The sequence below is a fragment of the Aspergillus viridinutans genome, assembly GCF_018404265.1.
Source record: "Aspergillus viridinutans IFM 47045 DNA, scaffold_2, whole genome shotgun sequence".
In the NCBI taxonomy this organism is placed as follows: domain Eukaryota; kingdom Fungi; phylum Ascomycota; class Eurotiomycetes; order Eurotiales; family Aspergillaceae; genus Aspergillus; species Aspergillus viridinutans.
The window spans coordinates 247839-266191 of record NW_025091218.1 but is presented as its reverse complement, the minus strand read 5'-3'; the positions used below and the strand labels follow the sequence as shown (position 1 = coordinate 266191).

The window sequence follows — 18353 nt, the reverse complement described above, 5'->3', positions numbered from 1 at the left end:
CTTGTAATTTTTCCTCCTTGCGTGCATTTATAGAATTTGTACAGCTGGGATAGACATAACCTAATGCAAGAAACAGCCTGTCTGAATTCACAGTGTATCCATATATCTTCCGATCAGTTGATGATTGCATGTGCCTCTCAGTTGGGGAGAAAAAACACGGACGTGTCAAACTGGATATTCTGTATCCGTATCCTCATCCGCTGAATATCCTGTAGCATAGCAGACGCAGAGGCTCTGGTGGCTGCGTCTGGTGCAACGTTATACACTTCTCGCCAGGTATCCTCCAATTGATTCAGATGGTCCACAACCCAAGTGTTGACCCAAAGTGTCAAACGACCAAAGAAGTTTGTCATGAACTCCCTCCAGAGGATATAGGTGTCGTATTTCCCGCCAGGTCGGGCTTTATTGACAGTAGATTGAAACAGGCGCCATTCTCTAGAGGTCCCACTATATACCCGTCCCAGTATGCTGTTGACATTGAAATCGTTGAGATATTCAAACACAGAGATTACCTGTAATTTCAGTGAAGCTATATTAGCTGAACATATCACAAGAGTACGGTGAGGTAGGTGGAACAGAAGTCTTCCTTACAACTCGGATCTGGTCTAAAGCGGCAGGGGCGCGGGAAAAATCAGGGACATTCACATTAGCCCATGTGTCATCCCCAAATGGCTGTTTGCCGTTGAAAATCTGCGATGAATGTAAGCGAATCCTGCCTATAATGCCCGAAGCAAGCCGGTTGGAGATCTCCTCATACTCTTCCTTTGACCGAATTCAAATGTGATTCTGCGTTTACCAAGACCCCAGGATTTGCTTTTGAGCCCAATGAATCAAAGATCCTGCTAATGGGGCTGCCTGCTACTGAAGTGATGCCAGCAGCCCACTGTGAATAGTCCAGGCCCAACAGTTGAGCAACATCCCAGGGAAGTAAATTGTTTTTTGATCTGTACTCTGCTAGCCCCTGAACTGGCGGTAGGATACCAGTCACCATGAATTCAATGGCGCGAGGGATTAGCTGAAGCTCCAGTATATGTTCCGCTGCGGATGCGTCATCAATAACCATGTCCCATAAAGCAATGTCAAGAACAGGGGATCTACTTACTAACCCAGGCCCAAATGTTGTTGGGCGCATTAGGATCAATCGTGGCATCAGTACAGTCTGCGGGGTTAGCCAGGGCGAAACGGACGGTTAAGCCATTGGCCCGTTCGAGAGAGTTGCCGCCGTCGCCGTTAGGATATGGCTGGGAATCAATATACATGACTCGACGCAGGTTAGTAACGGGGTCGATTCCACAGTCCACAGTAAACAGCCTTGATTGGCCGTCGCGCTTGTCGAGGGGGGTGAGTGCCCTTTTTGCTGCGGAACCGGAAGAGGTGCCGTACGTATCCGGATCTACACTGTACTCGGGATCCCAGGCATCACGATCAATGTTCGCACATGTGACGTTCTCAGATACTGGCATCGTACAGAGCTTGATAAACTCGTCCCATTTTGGAAGATTGCAAATGATGTCCCCGGCCAGATCAGTGGCAACTGTGCCATAGAAATCCCACTGGTTCATCAGGAACGGCATCATCTGAGAGGTGGCCAGGTAGGTGTATTGGGCCCCAATGATTTTATCCCAGACTTTGATTTCTTTAGAGACTTTGGCCGCGATAGAATTGGACCGGTAGGCAAAGATTATATCGGTCAGGAGTATGATAATGGAATTGCTTGAGAACAGGATCAACTGGTCCTGACGCTTCTCAAAGGGGGCATATTGGCCACCCATGACCAAATCTCGTGTTGGATGACCCGTGAAAATCCCGTAAGGCGTTGATCGCTTTTTCAAGCTACCATAAAGCCATGAATCGCTAAAGCTGCTGCTGGAACAGGTCGGATTCTGCAGCCATGCCGTCAAATCCGATTCCCATAGCGTGACCAACGGGTCTACTGGAGTGATGGTGGTCGTGTACTTGGGAGAGCAGCATTTGGCCCGGGAACCTGTTTTCCTTGCACAGGTATTATAGTGTTCCATCGCAACCCTGACCTTGTCAGCGGGGCAGTTTGAGGCACAGTAGCTTTGAGTACCTGCAGGCCGAAGTATTAGACCAGTAGCACTGTAGTGGTCCTCCCATGTGCAGTCATCCCACTTCATGTTGTCATCGCCCGAATCGCAGCAGTATTTGCGCTCCTCGTTTCTGTTGGTTCTCCAATCGCCACCGCAGGCAGAGCCTCCATTGCCGTTGCAGGACAACGCGAGGATGTCGGGATTCTGCGCAGGACAGGTGTAACGGTCACATAAGAAGGAAGCCCCCCATTCGCACTTCCGATGCAGGGCCATATTTTTGGTGCCCGTAGTGCAGCAGGCAGCCTGATAATTGCCATTTACAGTAGTGCAGCCCCTATTAGTGCCGCCGATCTCGGTCATTCCATCTGGACACTTGCCCTCACAGCGGCCGTTGTTGAACGTGTACCAACCACAAGTGGGGACTTCTTGATCTGGAGGACAGCAAAGCACATGGAACTGCTTTTCCACAAGACAACCGCCGTCGTCGAGCATGATCTCGCCTTCACGTTTTCCGCGGTCACTGCGGTCAACGGTGACCCATCCGGAAGGGCACCCTTCTCCGCAATTAGTCCATTTGCATTGGTCATGCTTGATGGTGATGGTGTCGTTCTGCTCGACGTGATCGGCAAGTGCGACCACTTTGCGATTTGCTACGGTAGCGAGTGCCCGAGAATAGGTGCCATCCAGTAGGTCATGGCTAATCGCCCATACCATAACACCACCCAAGCATTGACTCCGGGCGAAGTCGGCCTTGAGCTGGAAGGTGTCTGCGTCGTCATATCCCACCCATTGATTGTCCCAGGCGGCAGCCTTGACAGCTTCATCCTTGTAAAGTGTAGGTTTCAGGCTCTTTTCTTTGATAAATTTGTCTATTTCCGAGATCATCAGAATACCGACTTCACTGCTGCATTCGCCAGGCTCAGCGCCAGAGGCAAACAAGCATCCAGGTGTAGTGCATGCAGGGTCAACAACAGTGAAAGCTCGCCCATAAAACGCCATTCCGAGGACGACCTTCTCAGGAGGGATGTCGTTGCGCCAGAGGAGATCCATGGAGTTTTTGATCTCTGTGAGATTGGTATGTGCGTTGAGATACGCCCCAAGCCATTTGTTGCCCTTATCCCAGGTTCCGTGCATGTCATAGGTCATGACATTGAGAAAATCTACATGCTGGGAGATCTGCTTGACGTCAAAATTCTGGAGATACCAATATGAAGCCGGGAGGGTGATGCTGAGGCCGTCCCGGCCTCCAGTATTTTTGAGCGCCGCCTTGAGATTCTTCAGTAGGATGGGGAGATTTTTGTAGTCCTCGGGGCGGCCTCTGCGATCATCAGCCACTGGATACTCCCAATCAAGATCAATTCCGTCGAAATTGTAGGTGGCCATGAATCTGACAAGGGACTTGAAGAACGTCTTTTGCTTCTCTGTAGAAGCAGCCAAGTCCGAGAATGTGGTTGCAGTTGGACCAGGGTCATTGTAGGCCCATCCTCCAACTGCAATGAAGACTTTGAGATCAGGATCAATCGTCTTGAGATAAGTCACTCGCCTGTAGAGATCAATATCGGCGTTTAGCGAGGGCGCAATCTCAAAGGTCTCGGGGTTGATGACAGCGAATGCCACATTAATGTGAGTATAAACCCCAAGGGGGATCTTCTCTGGCCAGAATTTATTGCATGGTCGGCGGCTGCTCCATGTCTCATAGTATCCAACCACACGTTGGAGACTGCCGGACTTGGAGCAAGAAGGTCGATCTACCTTCTTGTCACCACAGAATTCCGCCGTGGTACCGCAGAACCCATATTTAGAGCAGCAGACATTCAAGGGGCAAGAAGAAACATCAGCCCATTCGGCCCCAAAGCCCGGATCACACTCGGCTTTACTATCGCAGCCAGCAACGCAGTTCGTCCCACAATCTGGGCAATTTCTCGTCAATCCTGAGGGGAATTAAAACGGAAATGTAGCATGGAAGTACGTACAGTCCGGCCCGAGACCACAAACCCCATACTTATTGCAGCAGCCCGTCTTGCATGGATTCCTCGCATCGCAGCCCAGCTTGTAGTCACAAGTGTCCACGCAGTCCTCGCCACAGAATTTATCGCCTGTTCCGCAATAGCCATACTTGGAACAGCAGCCAGCGGCGCAAGGGTTTTCCTTGCTGCAGGTCTGAGCTGCAACCTGCAGCACAAATAGCAGAAGAAGATATAAAAGGAAAAATCTTGCCATCGTGGGAAGAGCAAATACACTCATTGATCCCAAAGCCAGAAAGCAGGACTTTATGGGGGCACACGCCCAGTTTGCTGCTGTTCAGTAAGGTTTTTGTCAGCAATAATGGGAGTAACCGCCTTGGAGAAGTGGACACCGGAGCATATATTGTTATTGCAGTCGCCAATGCGAATAAAGACCGAGGACCGCCATGCGATGTCCATGATCAAGCTACTAGAGCCTTTCTTGAATCGCCAGGATTTGTCCGTTACTCGCCGCCTCGTGTGGGCTCATATCTCCTATTTTCGCAAGCGTAAATCTTTCTGTCTCTCTGGCTTTCCACCTAGAGGAATGCACAGTCAAGGCAGCCGATGAAGGCACCCCTGTAAGGTGCCAATATACCCGATACGGCGCAGTTGGAAGAACGAGGGGCCCTTTTCTAAGGTACTCCACTCATATAGTGCATTTTTCTTTCGATCCCAACGGCCTGGCCGAAGCACTAGCTGTATGCGCTAAGTGAATTTCTGATTGTAGCCTGTCGAACGAGACGGGGCGACATTAGCGAACCGGTGAGTGATGAGGATGACCATGAGGCAAAAAGATCGCACTAATGGAGCTAGATTGTCTATCCGTGTGTTGGAGGATTGGACCCCTCTGGACCGAGGATTATAACCACTAGATAGTCACTAGTCCCTAGGCTAACTGCGTATCGAGTGTTCTTTGACCAAAACAATGCCCTAACTCCGTTGAAATATCTCGGCCAAATCCAGGGGTTCATATCTGACATTTAGAATAAAAAAGTGCTATCAGCTTGGCTGCTTTCACTACTGCTCTCCACTTTCTTTTTTATGTTTTTCTTCATATACAGATATGTATTTCCCTTGTCGCACAACATGGATATTCGATGGAGGCCGAAAGCCTTGAATTGCCGCCAGTTCGAGCACAGGGTGGGTCGTTGGGACCTTTCGAACATCGCATCGACACTAATTCTCTTGGCAGGAGTATACACCAGTGCAGAGTACAGACAGCTTTGTACGATACTATTATTACCTTCCATACTGGGCAATTGCGGAAGAGATACTTCGTTGAGGCGAAGACAGCCCCGTACTTTAGCCGAAAAACGAAGTCTAATATAGAGAGTACGCCGAGTAACGCCGTAGAATTGACCAATCGGATATTCTTGGGCAACAGCACGTAGGCACTCCGCATTTTGCACTGACTCCAGTGAGGGATCATGATCCTTTAGATAGTCACCAGATTGCCGTAAGTTGTAACCATAGGTTGAGGAAATAGCATCTCTTGGCAGCTTGGCATAATTTCCTTTCCCCTAGGTACATAATACTCCGTAAGAATAAAGTCCTTGTCCGGCCGATCTGGGTGCGAGTCGATCGGTTCCACACTTAGCTAAGGGCTCAAGGTTTTGTTATGGAGCCATTATTAGACCGCAAATGGAGAGAGCAGGATGGACTTAGCAGTACTACAGTCCAGAGGCAAGTAGACTATGTGGAGCTCGTCCAATGGGTCAATCGCCTACTCCCGAAGCGATCAGGACGAGCGCAGCCAGCAACCTGATAGGTACACCGTACACATGCAGTTGCAAAATAAGGGAACCGTGGAGATATTTTTCCTTACTCAGCCATCTTCTAGATCCATCGACATTTCTTCGTGAGCTAACATCAATAACAATGGGGTCGAAGTGCTGGGACTGTGGAATCTCTGGCAGTACACTCGCTAGTATTACCCCTAAACTAAAGCTGCACAAAGCATACACTAGTAGATAGTTCTTGCTTGGCGTTTGTATTGTTCAAAATATTGGCATAGGGAATCTTCAAGCATAGTCAAGGGTCGTAGGAAACCATCCTAAACTTAGCGTTCTCAAATATGCACCTCTACTACAACGGCCTAACAGTCTAGTTCAAGGCCAATACCACTAGTGCCCAATTGATCCATTATACTGTACGCTGAGCGTCCGCCGGATCATGATCGGATGGAAGACCTTGTCCGGAATACGGCTAATTGCGCCTCGAGTTCACAAGGAGAGAAAGTGGCGCAGAGTACGGAGTATCTAGCCTGGCTATCGCCTCCCTTCTGCCGGCACGAATATTGCACGTCTAAGTTGTAGTAGAGGTTGCTGAATTACAAAACTTCCTCGGGGCCAGTATACCCTTGGAGCCAGCAAGAAACAACTGTTGATCGTAGGGCTTACTTGTGCTCGTTCCGAGCATCGACGCACAATGGAACGCTGGCACACGATATCTCAGAGTCTCGCTTTGGCTATCTTGTTTTTCCTGTTCATCAGCACTCATTTCTCCGTCGTTACGTCTCAACATGCGCACCACAGTCACCATCAACTCCATCACCGTGGACGAGAGATAGAGAACGCTCAAAACTCAGCGCTAAAGACAGTTAAAGAGGCTTTGGAAGCACTTCGCATAGCCAATAAACTCCGCGTCGAGAATTCGCAATTCAACAAGTATGAATTCAGCACAGCTACAACCGACCATCAACAGTCAGAAGCAGTGCCACTGCTTGACTACGCGGACCCCGCAAAGAATGCTTCTTTGTCGAAGCTAAGCCGGCGCCAGATAGCAAATGAATCTGCGCCCGCCGACTCTGGCAGCAGATATGGCTATACGCTCTCCCCTGAGGTCATTCAAGCGGCGAAGGAGGTTGCAGAGTCGCAGCCACCAGCTTCATGGGAAGTCGATTACGCGGCCATTGCAGCACAGATTCGCGCGAAATATGACCCAGGCAACAACGACACAAACTCTATGATTCAAAAGCTTGTCCGACCAAACGGGCTTCTGGAGTATACCTCATTTGATCAGCCAGATGGCCTCCAACAGCCATTCCAGAACACGATCACCAAGCGAGCCACTTCTTCGTACTGGATGGCTACTATGGAGCAAAACGGAGCCAGTCCATATGCTCCGGCCGGGTACAAGGTATGCTGTTCTGGTGCACCCAGTCGTTCTAGTCGAGGGTCGGTTCTAACCTTTGTCCAGGTTTGGCGAAATGTGATGGACTATGGGGCCAAAGGTAAGACGCCGATGCCTCCCACCTTGAGACATGCGTATAATATGTTAATGGAAAGCAAGGTGACGGGGTGACCGATGATACTGAAGCCATAAACCGCGCCATTTCAGACGGAGGCCGATGTGGTGCTGGATGTCGATCGAGCACCATTTTCCCTGCTGTCGTATGGTTTCCCTCGGGCACCTATCTTGTCAGCAGCTCGATCATCCAGTACTATAACACACAGCTTCTCGGTGACGTATGTTTATTCCCGGGACTCCAGAAAGAGTATTATGCAAGGAAGACGTCCTAATAGTTCCAATTCAGCCGACGAACTTGCCCACTATTCTGGCAGCGTCCAGTTTCGTGGGCCTAGGGGTTATCACATCCGATGTCTATATGGGCCAAACTGAAGAATGGTGCGCCGGATCCGTTCTGACCTGCTTTGCCTGGATTGTATGGTCTAATGCTGATTTCTCCATAGGTACCTCAATACAAACAACTTCCTCAGAAGTATCAGGAATTTCAAAATAGATATCACTCGTACCGACCAATCCGCATACGTTTGTGCAATTCACTGGCAAGTTGCCCAAGGTACATCCTTGGAAAACATTGAATTTTACATGCTGCAGAACGTCGAGGGAAACACTCAACAAGTAATGATGCCTTATCTCCTCGTTGGCAGACTATACTGACGTTTATATCCCCCGTTTAGGGCATCTACATGGAAAATGGCAGTGGGGGTTTCTTGGCTGATCTGACATTTGTGGGCGGCAACTTTGGGTATGTGATCATCAACATTTTGGCAATCCTTGCAATACTGGCGAGACGCTGACCCCCTGCGCATGTAGTGCTTATTTTGGAAATCAGCAGTTTACTACGAGTCATTTAGTCTTTGTGAATTGCAAAACGGCTCTCCAGATCCATTGGGACTGGGCTTGGACTATGCAGGATGTCGTCGTTGAATCATGTGGTACTGGACTGGTAGTCACTGGGGGTGTAAGACTATCCTACTAACGCTAACCTCGTGATATCTGCTAATACTTATCTGGACAATCCCGTAGGCGGGGGGCTCCTTAAGCACGGGGCAATCCTTAGGTTCTCTGGTGCTTGTAGATGCCATAATTGCCAATACACCCAATGGCATCGTGACGTCCCTCTATGCGGAAAACTCAACCTCCCTTTTGTTGCAGAATGTTGGCTTCTTCAACGTCCAGAACGCAGTCACTGATACTGTCCTGTCGAAGGTGCTACTGGCCGGAGGCAACGAGGTTCGTATTGACAACTGGGGGTTTGGTAGAGTGACAGACTCCAAAGGGACCAGTTTCTTTGCAAATGCAGAGAATATCCCGGTCATGAATCGCACCCAATCTCTCCTATCGTCGGAACTGGCATACGTCAAGCCAAACTTCTACACTCGCCGTCGACCCAAGTATACGGATGTTGGGACGAGCCAGATCATCAACCTTAAAACCGCCGGGGCCAGAGGAGACGGCCAGACCGATGATACGAGTGTCCTAAATAGCATCTTTGCAGCAGCGGCTAACATGTCTGCTATTGTCTTTATACCTCATGGGATCTACGTGATTACAGACACCGTGAGAATTCCAGTTGGATCACGGATAATTGGACAGGCATGGCCACAAATCATGGCTAAAGGCTCTAAATTCGCGGATCCGTCGGCAACTCGTGCTGCAGTCCAGGTGGGGTCGCCGGGGGACTCTGGTGTAGTAGAAATCCAAGACCTGCTGTTCACTGTTTCAGGAAACACTGCAGGCGCAATCCTTGTGCAATGGAACGTCCACGAGGCTGCGCGGGGTTCAGCAGGGCTATGGGGTCAGTTGGACTTGTCTGCCGGTTGGATGCGCTTGCTAACCTTCTTATGTATCCAGACTCCCACTTTCGCGTTGGAGGAGCCCTGGGTTCCAGTCTGCAGGCGGCCCAGTGTCCCAAAAATGGAGGCATCAATATCAACTGCATCGCTGCATCTGCTCTCCTTCATATCACTGCTAAATCCTCAGTATACATGGAGAACGTCTGGATGTGGGTTGCTGATCATGACCTGGATTCGCCGGAGGAAGTACAGATTGACATATTCTCCGGTCGTGGTGTTCTGATTGAGAGCCAGGGCCCAACATGGATGTACGGCACTGCCGCAGAACATAACGTTCTGTATCAGTATCAATTATCCAACGCCAGCAACATCGTGATGGGCATGATCCAGACCGAGTCCCCGTACTTTCAGAGTCATCCCGGAGCGCCTCTGCCCATCATGACGGGTAACCTTCCGAATGATCCAACTTTCACAAACTGTTCGGCTGAGTCGGCAACCTGTGCAGTCTCATGGGCCGTGCGGATGGTCAACTCCTCAACTGTATATCTGCTCGGGGCTGGACTCTACAGCTGGTTTTCAAGCTACTCGCAAGATTGCCTGGCCACGGAAAACTGTCAGGATAAGGCCTTTGAGGTGGTTCAGAGCTACGACCTCTGGATTTACAATCTAGTCACCAAGGCCATCGTCGAGATGGTCAGTCCGGTGAACGAGTCGCCTACTTTGGCAAAAGATAACAAAAACGGCTTCATGTCATCCATCCTTGCGTGGCTGAAGGGTTCACAAGACACCACAGGCCAGAAGAAGTTCCCTGGGTTTACCATCTATGAACCCGACGACCTTCCATCCAGTTTCTCTGGCGAATGTGTCGCTGCCCTTACAGCCACAATTGACTGCGTTGACTATGTCTTTTCCTTCTACGAATCAGCCTACCGTGGGGCTCTGGGAGATGCTAGCCTCACCGAGGCAGTCTGTGACCAGGGCTGTGGCGACTCGCTCGCTGCCTGGTTCAACAATGTACAAAAGAACTGTCCTGGATACAAGTTGTTCAACGGACCCGTGGTCCGCTTCGGGGGCAACATGTGGGCCGGTTGGAACGAGACCTGCTATAAGGACCCGACGACGGGCCAGTACTGTAATGGTAAGTCACCCTTGTGCCTCTTTTCCTCGGTCCATGGTTGCTACTCTGTCAACTAACACCCAATATGAGCTAGACATCATTGAAAGTTTCACTACGGTAGCGACAGTAGAAGACATGCCGCATGACGAGCTTTGCTCCTACTGCTACGTTACAAAGCTAAAGATGATGCAGTCCAGCCAATACTCATACTACAATGAGCTGTTCCAGCACCACCTCGAGACGGTGACCTCAAAATGCGGCATTTCAGCCAATACCACCATTCCCCCGCCTCTCACCATCGTGGAGCCGGAGGAAGAACCTCTGTGCTTGTCGGATAACATCTACTATACCAAGGACGGAGACACATGCACGTCCATTGCTCTGGATTACTCAGTGTCGTCTGCTGCATTGTACATGGGCAACCAAGATCTCATTCGTAATTGCCAGAGGGTTGCTGTTGGCCAGAAATTATGTCTCCCACTGTCATGTGAGCACACTTATGTCCTGCAGCCCAACGATACGTGCCGCAGTATTGAACAGGTCAACGCGCAAATCATGTTTGACAGCAGCACCAGGATGATCACTCCGTTACGGCAACTCAATCCGTGGATTGATGCTTACTGCACCAATTTACAGGATACGGCGCGGGCATATAGGAGCGTTCTCTGTCTCTCTCCCCAGCTGGGAGCGTTCAATGCCTCCGACCCGGTGATCACTTCGCGCAACCCTTACGCACAGAGCACCGGGTACGGATCTTACTTGGTTGATCCGCCTGAGAACACGACTGTGGCTACTGGTACAACGCTACGGTGCGGTAGATGGCATGTGGCCGCGGGGAGTGAGTCATGTGCCGCAATCTGCATGCAAGATGGGATTACCAGCTCCTTGTTCTTGGCTGTGAATCCATCCCTGAATTTGGCTACGTGCGATAAAGGCCTAGTGCCAGGTGTTGCGTACTGTACAGGGCCAATGGCTGGGTGGAACTACACTGTAGCATTGAGTTGAATAAGGTCTAAGCCTGCATCAGCAACGGTGCAGCTGCTGTGAATATCAATTATTACAAGTCCATCTACAAAGATAGTGTCAAGGAGTCAATGTTGACGCTATACAAGGACCTAGTTAGATGTAGCAATCAGACAACAACTCATGGTAACAGTCCACCGCGCTGGCCCTAGAGTGATAGCCTACAGTAAGTGCTTGAGTACACGTCTCTTGTTCCTCACCTTTTGCCAGATAAGGAACTTGTCGGTACGAGGATTAGTATATCATCTGTTGCAGCATCTGGTGACTTTGTTGGTTGTCCCGTTACGTCTGCCTTGAATGATCTAGACTGGCGTATTCTGGAAGAGCCAGGGCTTGAATGGCTGTTGCATGTTTGGCCGGGCTGTTCTGATGATGTCTATTATAAGATGCCCAGAACGAGTTGGCCATTATACTGGCTGTTTCATGTCGGACATGGAGCAGTATAGATAGCAGTAGTTTTGGTCCAAATTAGGGTTACCTTATTCTTATCCGTCTCAACGTGACATCATCCCTTACCTCTTCTTCATCTCCATCACTCCATCCTCCAGATGACAATGGCTAAACGGACACTGGAATCCTTCTACAAACCCATCAGTAAACCGAAGAAACCGCGTATTGAGGACACTCCTCCATCGTCCTACTCCCGTCATCCCAGCTATCCCTTCCCCATCGCGGATCTACCCCCGTCCATCGCCAACGCGCTCCCAGATCTCCCAGCCACCACACCACGCCGCATCACCAACCAGCCGCACCTGGACCTGCTCTACTACCAACCGTTCATTCCTCCAACTACCGCCCGGGAGCTCTTCCACTTTCTCCGCCGCGAACTCCCCTTCTACCGCGTCCAGTACACCATCCGCCGCGGCTCGACCACGACCCAGATCACCACCCCGCGCTTCACCACCGTCTTTGGCGTCGACGACACCTCCATCTTCACCCCTTCACCAAATACCTCTAATTCCACTCTAGTCGACAGTAAAACCCACACCCCCATCCCAAGCACCAAATACAAATCCACTCCCCGCCCAATCCCGCCCTGCCTCGACGCCCTGCGCCACCGCGTCGAGGCCGCTACCGACGGCACGGCCTACAACTTCTGCCTGGTAAACTACTACGCATCAGGGGACGACAGTATCGCCTACCACTCGGACGACGAGCGGTTCCTCGGCCCGAATCCGTGCATTGCCTCGTTGTCGCTTGGCGCAAAGCGGGATTTCCTTATGAAGCATAAGCTGACTGAAGGTGTTGAGGCAGCGCCGGTCAAGATGTCTCTGGCGGAGGGGGATATGGTGGTCATGCGGGGTGAGACGCAGGCGAATTGGTTGCATTCTGTTCCGAAGCGGAGGGGCGGGGAGGCGTGGCAAGGGAGGATTAATATTACGTTTCGGAGGGGGGTGGTGCCTGCTGGGACGGAGAATTATTATAGGTATAATGTGGGGGAGGGGAGGGTCTACAGGTGGAGTGAGGAGGAGGAGAGGATGGTAGAGAGCTGTTGATATGGGAGGATATGATACGGTATAGCATTTTGTATACCAGGCGCCAACATGGAGATGGATGTCAGGGATGTTTACGAGGGCCAACCAGCATTGTTGCAACTGCGTCGTCAGCTTTGTCCAGTCCCCCGAGGCAGGGATACCTGGTCAGCATGAATACCCCGCTCAGGCTGACTATATATGTCAGCACCTTTGTGGCGATTAGAGAGCAGTCAGCATGGCTTCTTCACTTCCTGTCTATTCGCTGCAAGATGTCTCGCGGCATAATAGCCCAAAAGACCTCTGGATAGTAATCGACAAGGAAATCTACGACGTCACCCAGTTCCAGGGAGAGCATCCCGGGGGTGAGAAGAGTGAGTTATCTCCTGATAGACATAGAACAGCATCTGACAAGACAGTTCTGCGAAAGGTCGCTGGAAAAGACGCAACGGAGAAATTCCTCGAGTATCATGGCGTGTCTATCCTCAGTCGTTATCGAGAACGGTTGCAAGTCGGAGTGTTGGAGGAGACCGCGGCCCCGAAGCCAAAGAAGGGATTCCTCAGTAGATTCTTTAGTTCATGATCTATGGCTCATGATCTATGTGTCACCTGTATTTAGACCGTCTAAAGCTTCGGCCTCAATCCAGCGTCAATATCCCTCTTACTATCCTCCCTCAACACCCGCTTGAGGATCTTCCCACTAGCAGACTTCTCAATGGCATCCACAAACTTAACACCCCCGGTCAGCGCCTTGTACCTGGCCAGTCTCTCACCAAGATACTTCCGCACATCCTCCTCCGTCAGATTCTCGCCTTCTCTACCGGGCCGTCTAACCACATACGCACGGGGATACTCCGTGTCCGCCCCAGGAAACACCAGCCCAATCACCGCCGCATCAACAATGTGCGGATGGCCCAGCAGAACAGCCTCCAGCTCCGCCGGCGCAACCTGGAACCCACGAACCTTGATAAGCTCTTTCCTCCGGTCGACGATGTACCATTTGCGCGTGCGACCGTCGCAGTACGCGATATCGCCCGTTTTGTGCCAGCCATCGTTATCGAAGGACAGGGCGTTGGCGGGGTCGTTGCCGTAGTAGCCCGGTGTGACGATGGGTCCGCGAATGCACAGCTCGCCGCGGACGTCAAACGCGGAGATGTTATTCCCGTTCTCGTCGATTAGTCTGGATGGTTAGTAGATGGCTCAAGAAGGTGGAGGGAGGGAAATACTTGGCTTCGATGTTCGGGATTAACCGGCCCACCGACCCCGTGTCGTCGTCCTCTGGGTACATGAACATCGTCGCAACGGCGCACGTCTCCGTCATGCCCCAGACCTGGGTAAAGGGGGTTCCCTCTTTGAGGAGGGTGCGGAACCGCGCCTGCACGTCTTTGTCGAGCGGGGCGGCGCCGCAGTTGACGTTCTTGATGGAGCGCAGGAATGGCCGGGTCCGCGAGAATGGAGACTGCAGGATGGCGATAGCCATGGGCGGGACGATGACCATGTCGGTTACTTGGCATTTTTCGTTGGAGACCAGGAATGTCTCGAGGTCGAAGCGGCGCATCATGTAGACTTTGTGACCGGCTTTGAGGGCGCCGAAGTGTGCCATGATCGCGGCCCCGACGTGGAAGATGGGCATTGCGACGATGCGGGAAACCTGGTATGGTCGGGGATGCACCTCGTTGCACAGCTCGTGCTCTGCGATGAAGTTGTGATGCGTGATGGTCACGGCTTTGGGTAGGCCTGTTGTCCCACTGCTGAATAGTCGTGCGGCTGCGGTTTCCTTGGCCCGTTGCAGGTCATCAAATGCCACCCAGTCCTCTTCGCCGTGGTTGAACAGATCCTTCCATGATCGTCCACCAGCGGGGATCTCCTGTCCCAGGACATCGAAGATGAGTACGTTCCCTTCGGGAATGCCTCTCTCCTTGAGGGCCGCAAGAACAGGCGCCAGAATCTCCGGTTCGGAGATTACAAACTTTGTGTCGGACGCCTTGAAATGATGCGCCAGCTCCATCGTCGTGTAGGATGGATTGGTACCGGTGTAGACACCGCCGGCGCCAATGATGGCCAAGACTAGCACACAATAGTAGATCTACTAACCATTAGCCGAGCAAGGTGGATAGGAGAGGGAGAATACATCATTGAAAGAGTGGATGGCGACGCAATCGCCTGGTTCGACTCCCCACGCGCGTAGGCCAGCTATCAACTGGCGGATGATCTTCCGAGCTTGAGCGCAGCTGATCGATCGAGAGGGATTGTGGACATCAATGTAGATCTGTCAGCATCAGTATTGTGAATGATCTTCGATAGGATCGGACTACCGGTCCGCTGGCATCATATGTATTGTCGAAGATGTAGGAGAGGACATCCACAGAAGGGAGGAGGACGCGCTCCGCTGGTTCAAAGATCATCTTGGTAGTGTAATTCAGGAGTGCAAGCTATTGTGGTGGAGTAGTTGGAGATGAAGTGATACAAGTCGATCTGTTTATGTGCACAGTTGTTTACCCCGCTCCGCCGAGCTGTCAGCTTCGCGGTGAATATAAGGCCGCGGATGACTTTCCAGGCATTTTTCCTTAAATTTCCGATAATACATTATAGGTCAAAAGTCTGTGCACACTCGAATTTTTCGAAAAAATCAACTATCTTTAATCCCATATTTCTTAACCACCATATGATTACAGTATAAAATAATAAACCATAGGATAGTAGATATCAATATTTAGTGTACCAGCCCCTTGCCTAGTATACTGCATGTAATCTACGCGGCATTGAGCATATAAGATAGTTAATTACCTCCTGCGGGATAGCATTCTATGCCTCATGGATAGCACATCTAAATCACCTCTAATTGACCCTTGATCTGCCTCCTAGAAAGAGCTTAGGATAGAGTTCTAAAAGCTTCTTCTTTAAGAGGTTCCAGAGGTGTTCAATTAGGTTTAAATCAGGCAAATAGGAAGGCCATTCCATCACCTAGATTCCATGAGATTCAAACCACTCCTGCGCCTGCTGGGAAGTATAGATTTTAGTGTTATCTTGTTGGAATATCTAGCTAGGTTCATAGATTGGAAGGAGGCCATCTTTAAGGTATTTTAGATAAGAATTAGTGCTGTACCCCCCCCCTGAGGAGCCAGCTCATCATAATCTATAATAATTAGATCTGAACAGCCTCCAATCCAGATTACACCCCATATCATCTGTAAAATATCCTTCCCATGGTTAACTAGATTGACTAGATCATTCCGGTATGCCTCATTGGAGAATTAAAAGATAAATTAGGTGGAATTATTTAGCTTTCTTTAGACTAAATATTCATCAGAAAATATCACTTCTTCCCATCAAGGGAAGTTAAGCCATATATGCATAAATTTATACTGTTCTTTGACTATTTTAGGCTTTAAAGGGATTCTCTTCTTGCTCTTCCACTTCTTAAGGTTATATTTCCTTAAAATACATTAAATAGTTGACTTAAATACCCCTCCCAGGGTGCTAGCAACCAGGGCCTTCTAGCTCATAGAGGGCCTCCGCCGGACCATCTGGTAGATATAACACTTAGTAGAGGCACTAAGCTTATGGGGTCTACCAGCGCGAGGCCTTGATCTCAAGGTTTGGTGCTGTTCATAGCGTTTCTTAGTATTGTAAATGGTGCGCGTGATTCAGAAGATAGTTCAGCTTTAGGCCTTCTATTTCTACTAATTTCGGTCCCAAAAGACCTCATTTTGATGGAATAGATAGTGGTTGAAAAGAATGTTGATTTTTTGACGCGTCGTGGATACGCGGAGTGTGCACAGACTTTTGACCCCTGATGTAGTAATGATAACCCTCAATTTGAAGTATCATATCTCTGCAGCAAGGTAAGAGCGGTTTAAACACGAGTTTTGGTGGTCTGGAGGTTGGGACAAATGATTTTTGAATGCGTCAGGGGGGAAAATTGACAACAAGGAGGATCAATCTGGTTATGATCTGCAGGTAATGGCAATTATTTAGTATAAACCCACGACGTTAAGATTTGGATGCTAAAATTGTACCAGACAACGCTAGAAGTGGAAAGGGAGGATCTTGGTTCAGGCTCCACCATTGACAGATCTGTTTCTTGTGTTGGGGAATATAGTGATATTATGATATATATGCTAGCGAGGACCCGCCCAGTCTAGTCAGGCACTGCCCGGTACTTCCCCCGTATGCATTCAAGTCCTATCAGACACTGCTGCGCGTGGAGGCTCCTTGCTATTCGCAAGCTCTATAGGTTCGTCTTGAATGTCAAGCTGCACAGTTTTCATAATCTTCCATCCTTGATTGAAGCCAGATTGCTTAGCGGACGCATCCTCCATCAGTTCCCAGCCATTAAACTGATTGACTCCGGCAGATGTCCGGCGACGGATCTTGCGAGTAATACTGTCCGCCGAGGCTTGTCCCCTCGACTTTGAAACCGACACAGACGCGCTCTCTGTGTACGCGAATCCATTTCCATCCACATAGACGGCCATGAAAGATTTGAGGAAGGCGGATACTAAGCAGACGACGCTCATGGCAAGGTATAGCTCGGTTGTCACCGTGGCAAAGGCTCCCTGGAGGACTGGATCGTCGGACTCGATTTGCGCTTGGGTATAGTGGAGACGGATGGCTGCGAGGGGCACGAGTCTAGCAGATTGGAAGGTCAGCGGAAGGATCATTGGAAGCCGGTGAGCGACTCACACAATTCGACAACCCAAAACGCAGAGGACCAAGAATTTCTTCTTGCTGGATATCCGGACCTTGTATATTGCTAGCGCTGAATAGAGGAAGAGCAGGATCTCGATGATTATATCCATCGCGGTGATGGCTTGCCACCGGGGAAGCTATTTGAGCAGTTAGTATATGCCTGTACCGAGGACGGGTCAGATTATACAAGCCCCTTGCACTGCGCGCTGATGTCGTTCCATGGATCATGACTACAACGCACTGCTAGCAGTATGATAGCCACCAATGTCCAGACGACCACTCCCCCGAGTACTGCTTTGATCAGGAGACACCGGACTTGTGAGAAGAGCACCTCGTAAAACATCGAGGTGGTGATCTTGGAGAGACCTAGGACAACGATGCAGAGAATGTCGGCGGCATATGCGGCCTTCCAGGTGAGAATCACGAGACAGAGATCACTAGATCACCACATACCTTAAGCATTCGATCTGTGTCTGCCGCCGTTAACTCTGTCCGAGTCCCCCAGCCATAATGGACCTGCGTGAAAACCACCGACACTTGAGCCAAAGCGAGAATCTAGTAAATATAAGCTCAGAACCCTTTATTGATGCTAGTTGTCATTCGAATACATACCACGGCCATACCAAATAAGTAGTCATCTCGCTGCACGGTATGCTTTTTATATGAAGAGAAGACCCGTGATGCCAGAGCGGCCACCACCAGCACTAAAGAGAAGGCCGTGATTGAAACAATCAATGCGCTATGATTGTTGTTATTCTCGACAGTGAGAGGGGCGCTCACGCCAGATGGCCAGGCTGTAGGAGTCGACATGATGAGGATGTACGGAGTACGCTCAATACGATCACCGGAGAGGACATGGCAGAGCCGACAACAGAATAAATATCAAAAGGCGCTTCCTTCGATGGTCTCTTCTGCTCATCTCTTTTCAGGATAAACTTCTGCAGGGGCCA

At 50.2% G+C, this 18353-nt stretch overlaps 5 protein-coding genes across 5 annotated transcripts; 2 read left to right on the top strand and 3 right to left on the bottom strand.

Annotated features, from left to right (window-relative positions):
• Positions 1 to 137: 137 nt before the first annotated feature.
• Aspvir_003674 (uncharacterized protein) lies at positions 138 to 4271 on the bottom strand (the record flags this gene model as incomplete). The annotated part of the gene is made up of 5 exons (XM_043266925.1): positions 138 to 512; positions 592 to 690; positions 758 to 1038; positions 1103 to 3961; positions 4025 to 4271. The coding sequence occupies 5 exons, from the start codon at positions 4269 to 4271 to the stop codon at positions 138 to 140; spliced, it is 3861 nt and encodes a 1286-aa protein (XP_043122860.1).
• Positions 4272 to 6484: 2213 nt separating this feature from the next.
• Positions 6485 to 11221, top strand: Aspvir_003673 (uncharacterized protein; the record flags this gene model as incomplete). Its single annotated transcript, XM_043266924.1, has 10 exons — positions 6485 to 7195; positions 7256 to 7289; positions 7349 to 7524; positions 7593 to 7684; positions 7750 to 7921; positions 7981 to 8048; positions 8117 to 8264; positions 8330 to 9101; positions 9158 to 10237; positions 10311 to 11221. The coding sequence occupies 10 exons, from the start codon at positions 6485 to 6487 to the stop codon at positions 11219 to 11221; spliced, it is 4164 nt and encodes a 1387-aa protein (XP_043122859.1).
• A 566-nt stretch (positions 11222 to 11787) lies between these two features.
• Aspvir_003672 (alpha-ketoglutarate-dependent dioxygenase AlkB family protein) lies at positions 11788 to 12735 on the top strand (the record flags this gene model as incomplete). The annotated part of the gene is made up of 1 exon (XM_043266923.1): positions 11788 to 12735. One exon carries the CDS (start codon positions 11788 to 11790, stop codon positions 12733 to 12735), a length of 948 nt encoding a protein of 315 aa, XP_043122858.1.
• A 600-nt stretch (positions 12736 to 13335) lies between these two features.
• Positions 13336 to 15116, bottom strand: Aspvir_003671 (acyl--CoA ligase; the record flags this gene model as incomplete). Its single annotated transcript, XM_043266922.1, has 4 exons — positions 13336 to 13891; positions 13938 to 14797; positions 14843 to 14980; positions 15027 to 15116. 4 exons carry the CDS (start codon positions 15114 to 15116, stop codon positions 13336 to 13338), a joined length of 1644 nt encoding a protein of 547 aa, XP_043122857.1.
• Positions 15117 to 16889: 1773 nt separating this feature from the next.
• Positions 16890 to 18024, bottom strand: Aspvir_003670 (uncharacterized protein; the record flags this gene model as incomplete). The annotated part of the gene is made up of 5 exons (XM_043266921.1): positions 16890 to 17343; positions 17398 to 17540; positions 17645 to 17809; positions 17857 to 17958; positions 18016 to 18024. 5 exons carry the CDS (start codon positions 18022 to 18024, stop codon positions 16890 to 16892), a joined length of 873 nt encoding a protein of 290 aa, XP_043122856.1.
• Between the last annotated feature and the right edge of the window lie 329 nt (positions 18025 to 18353).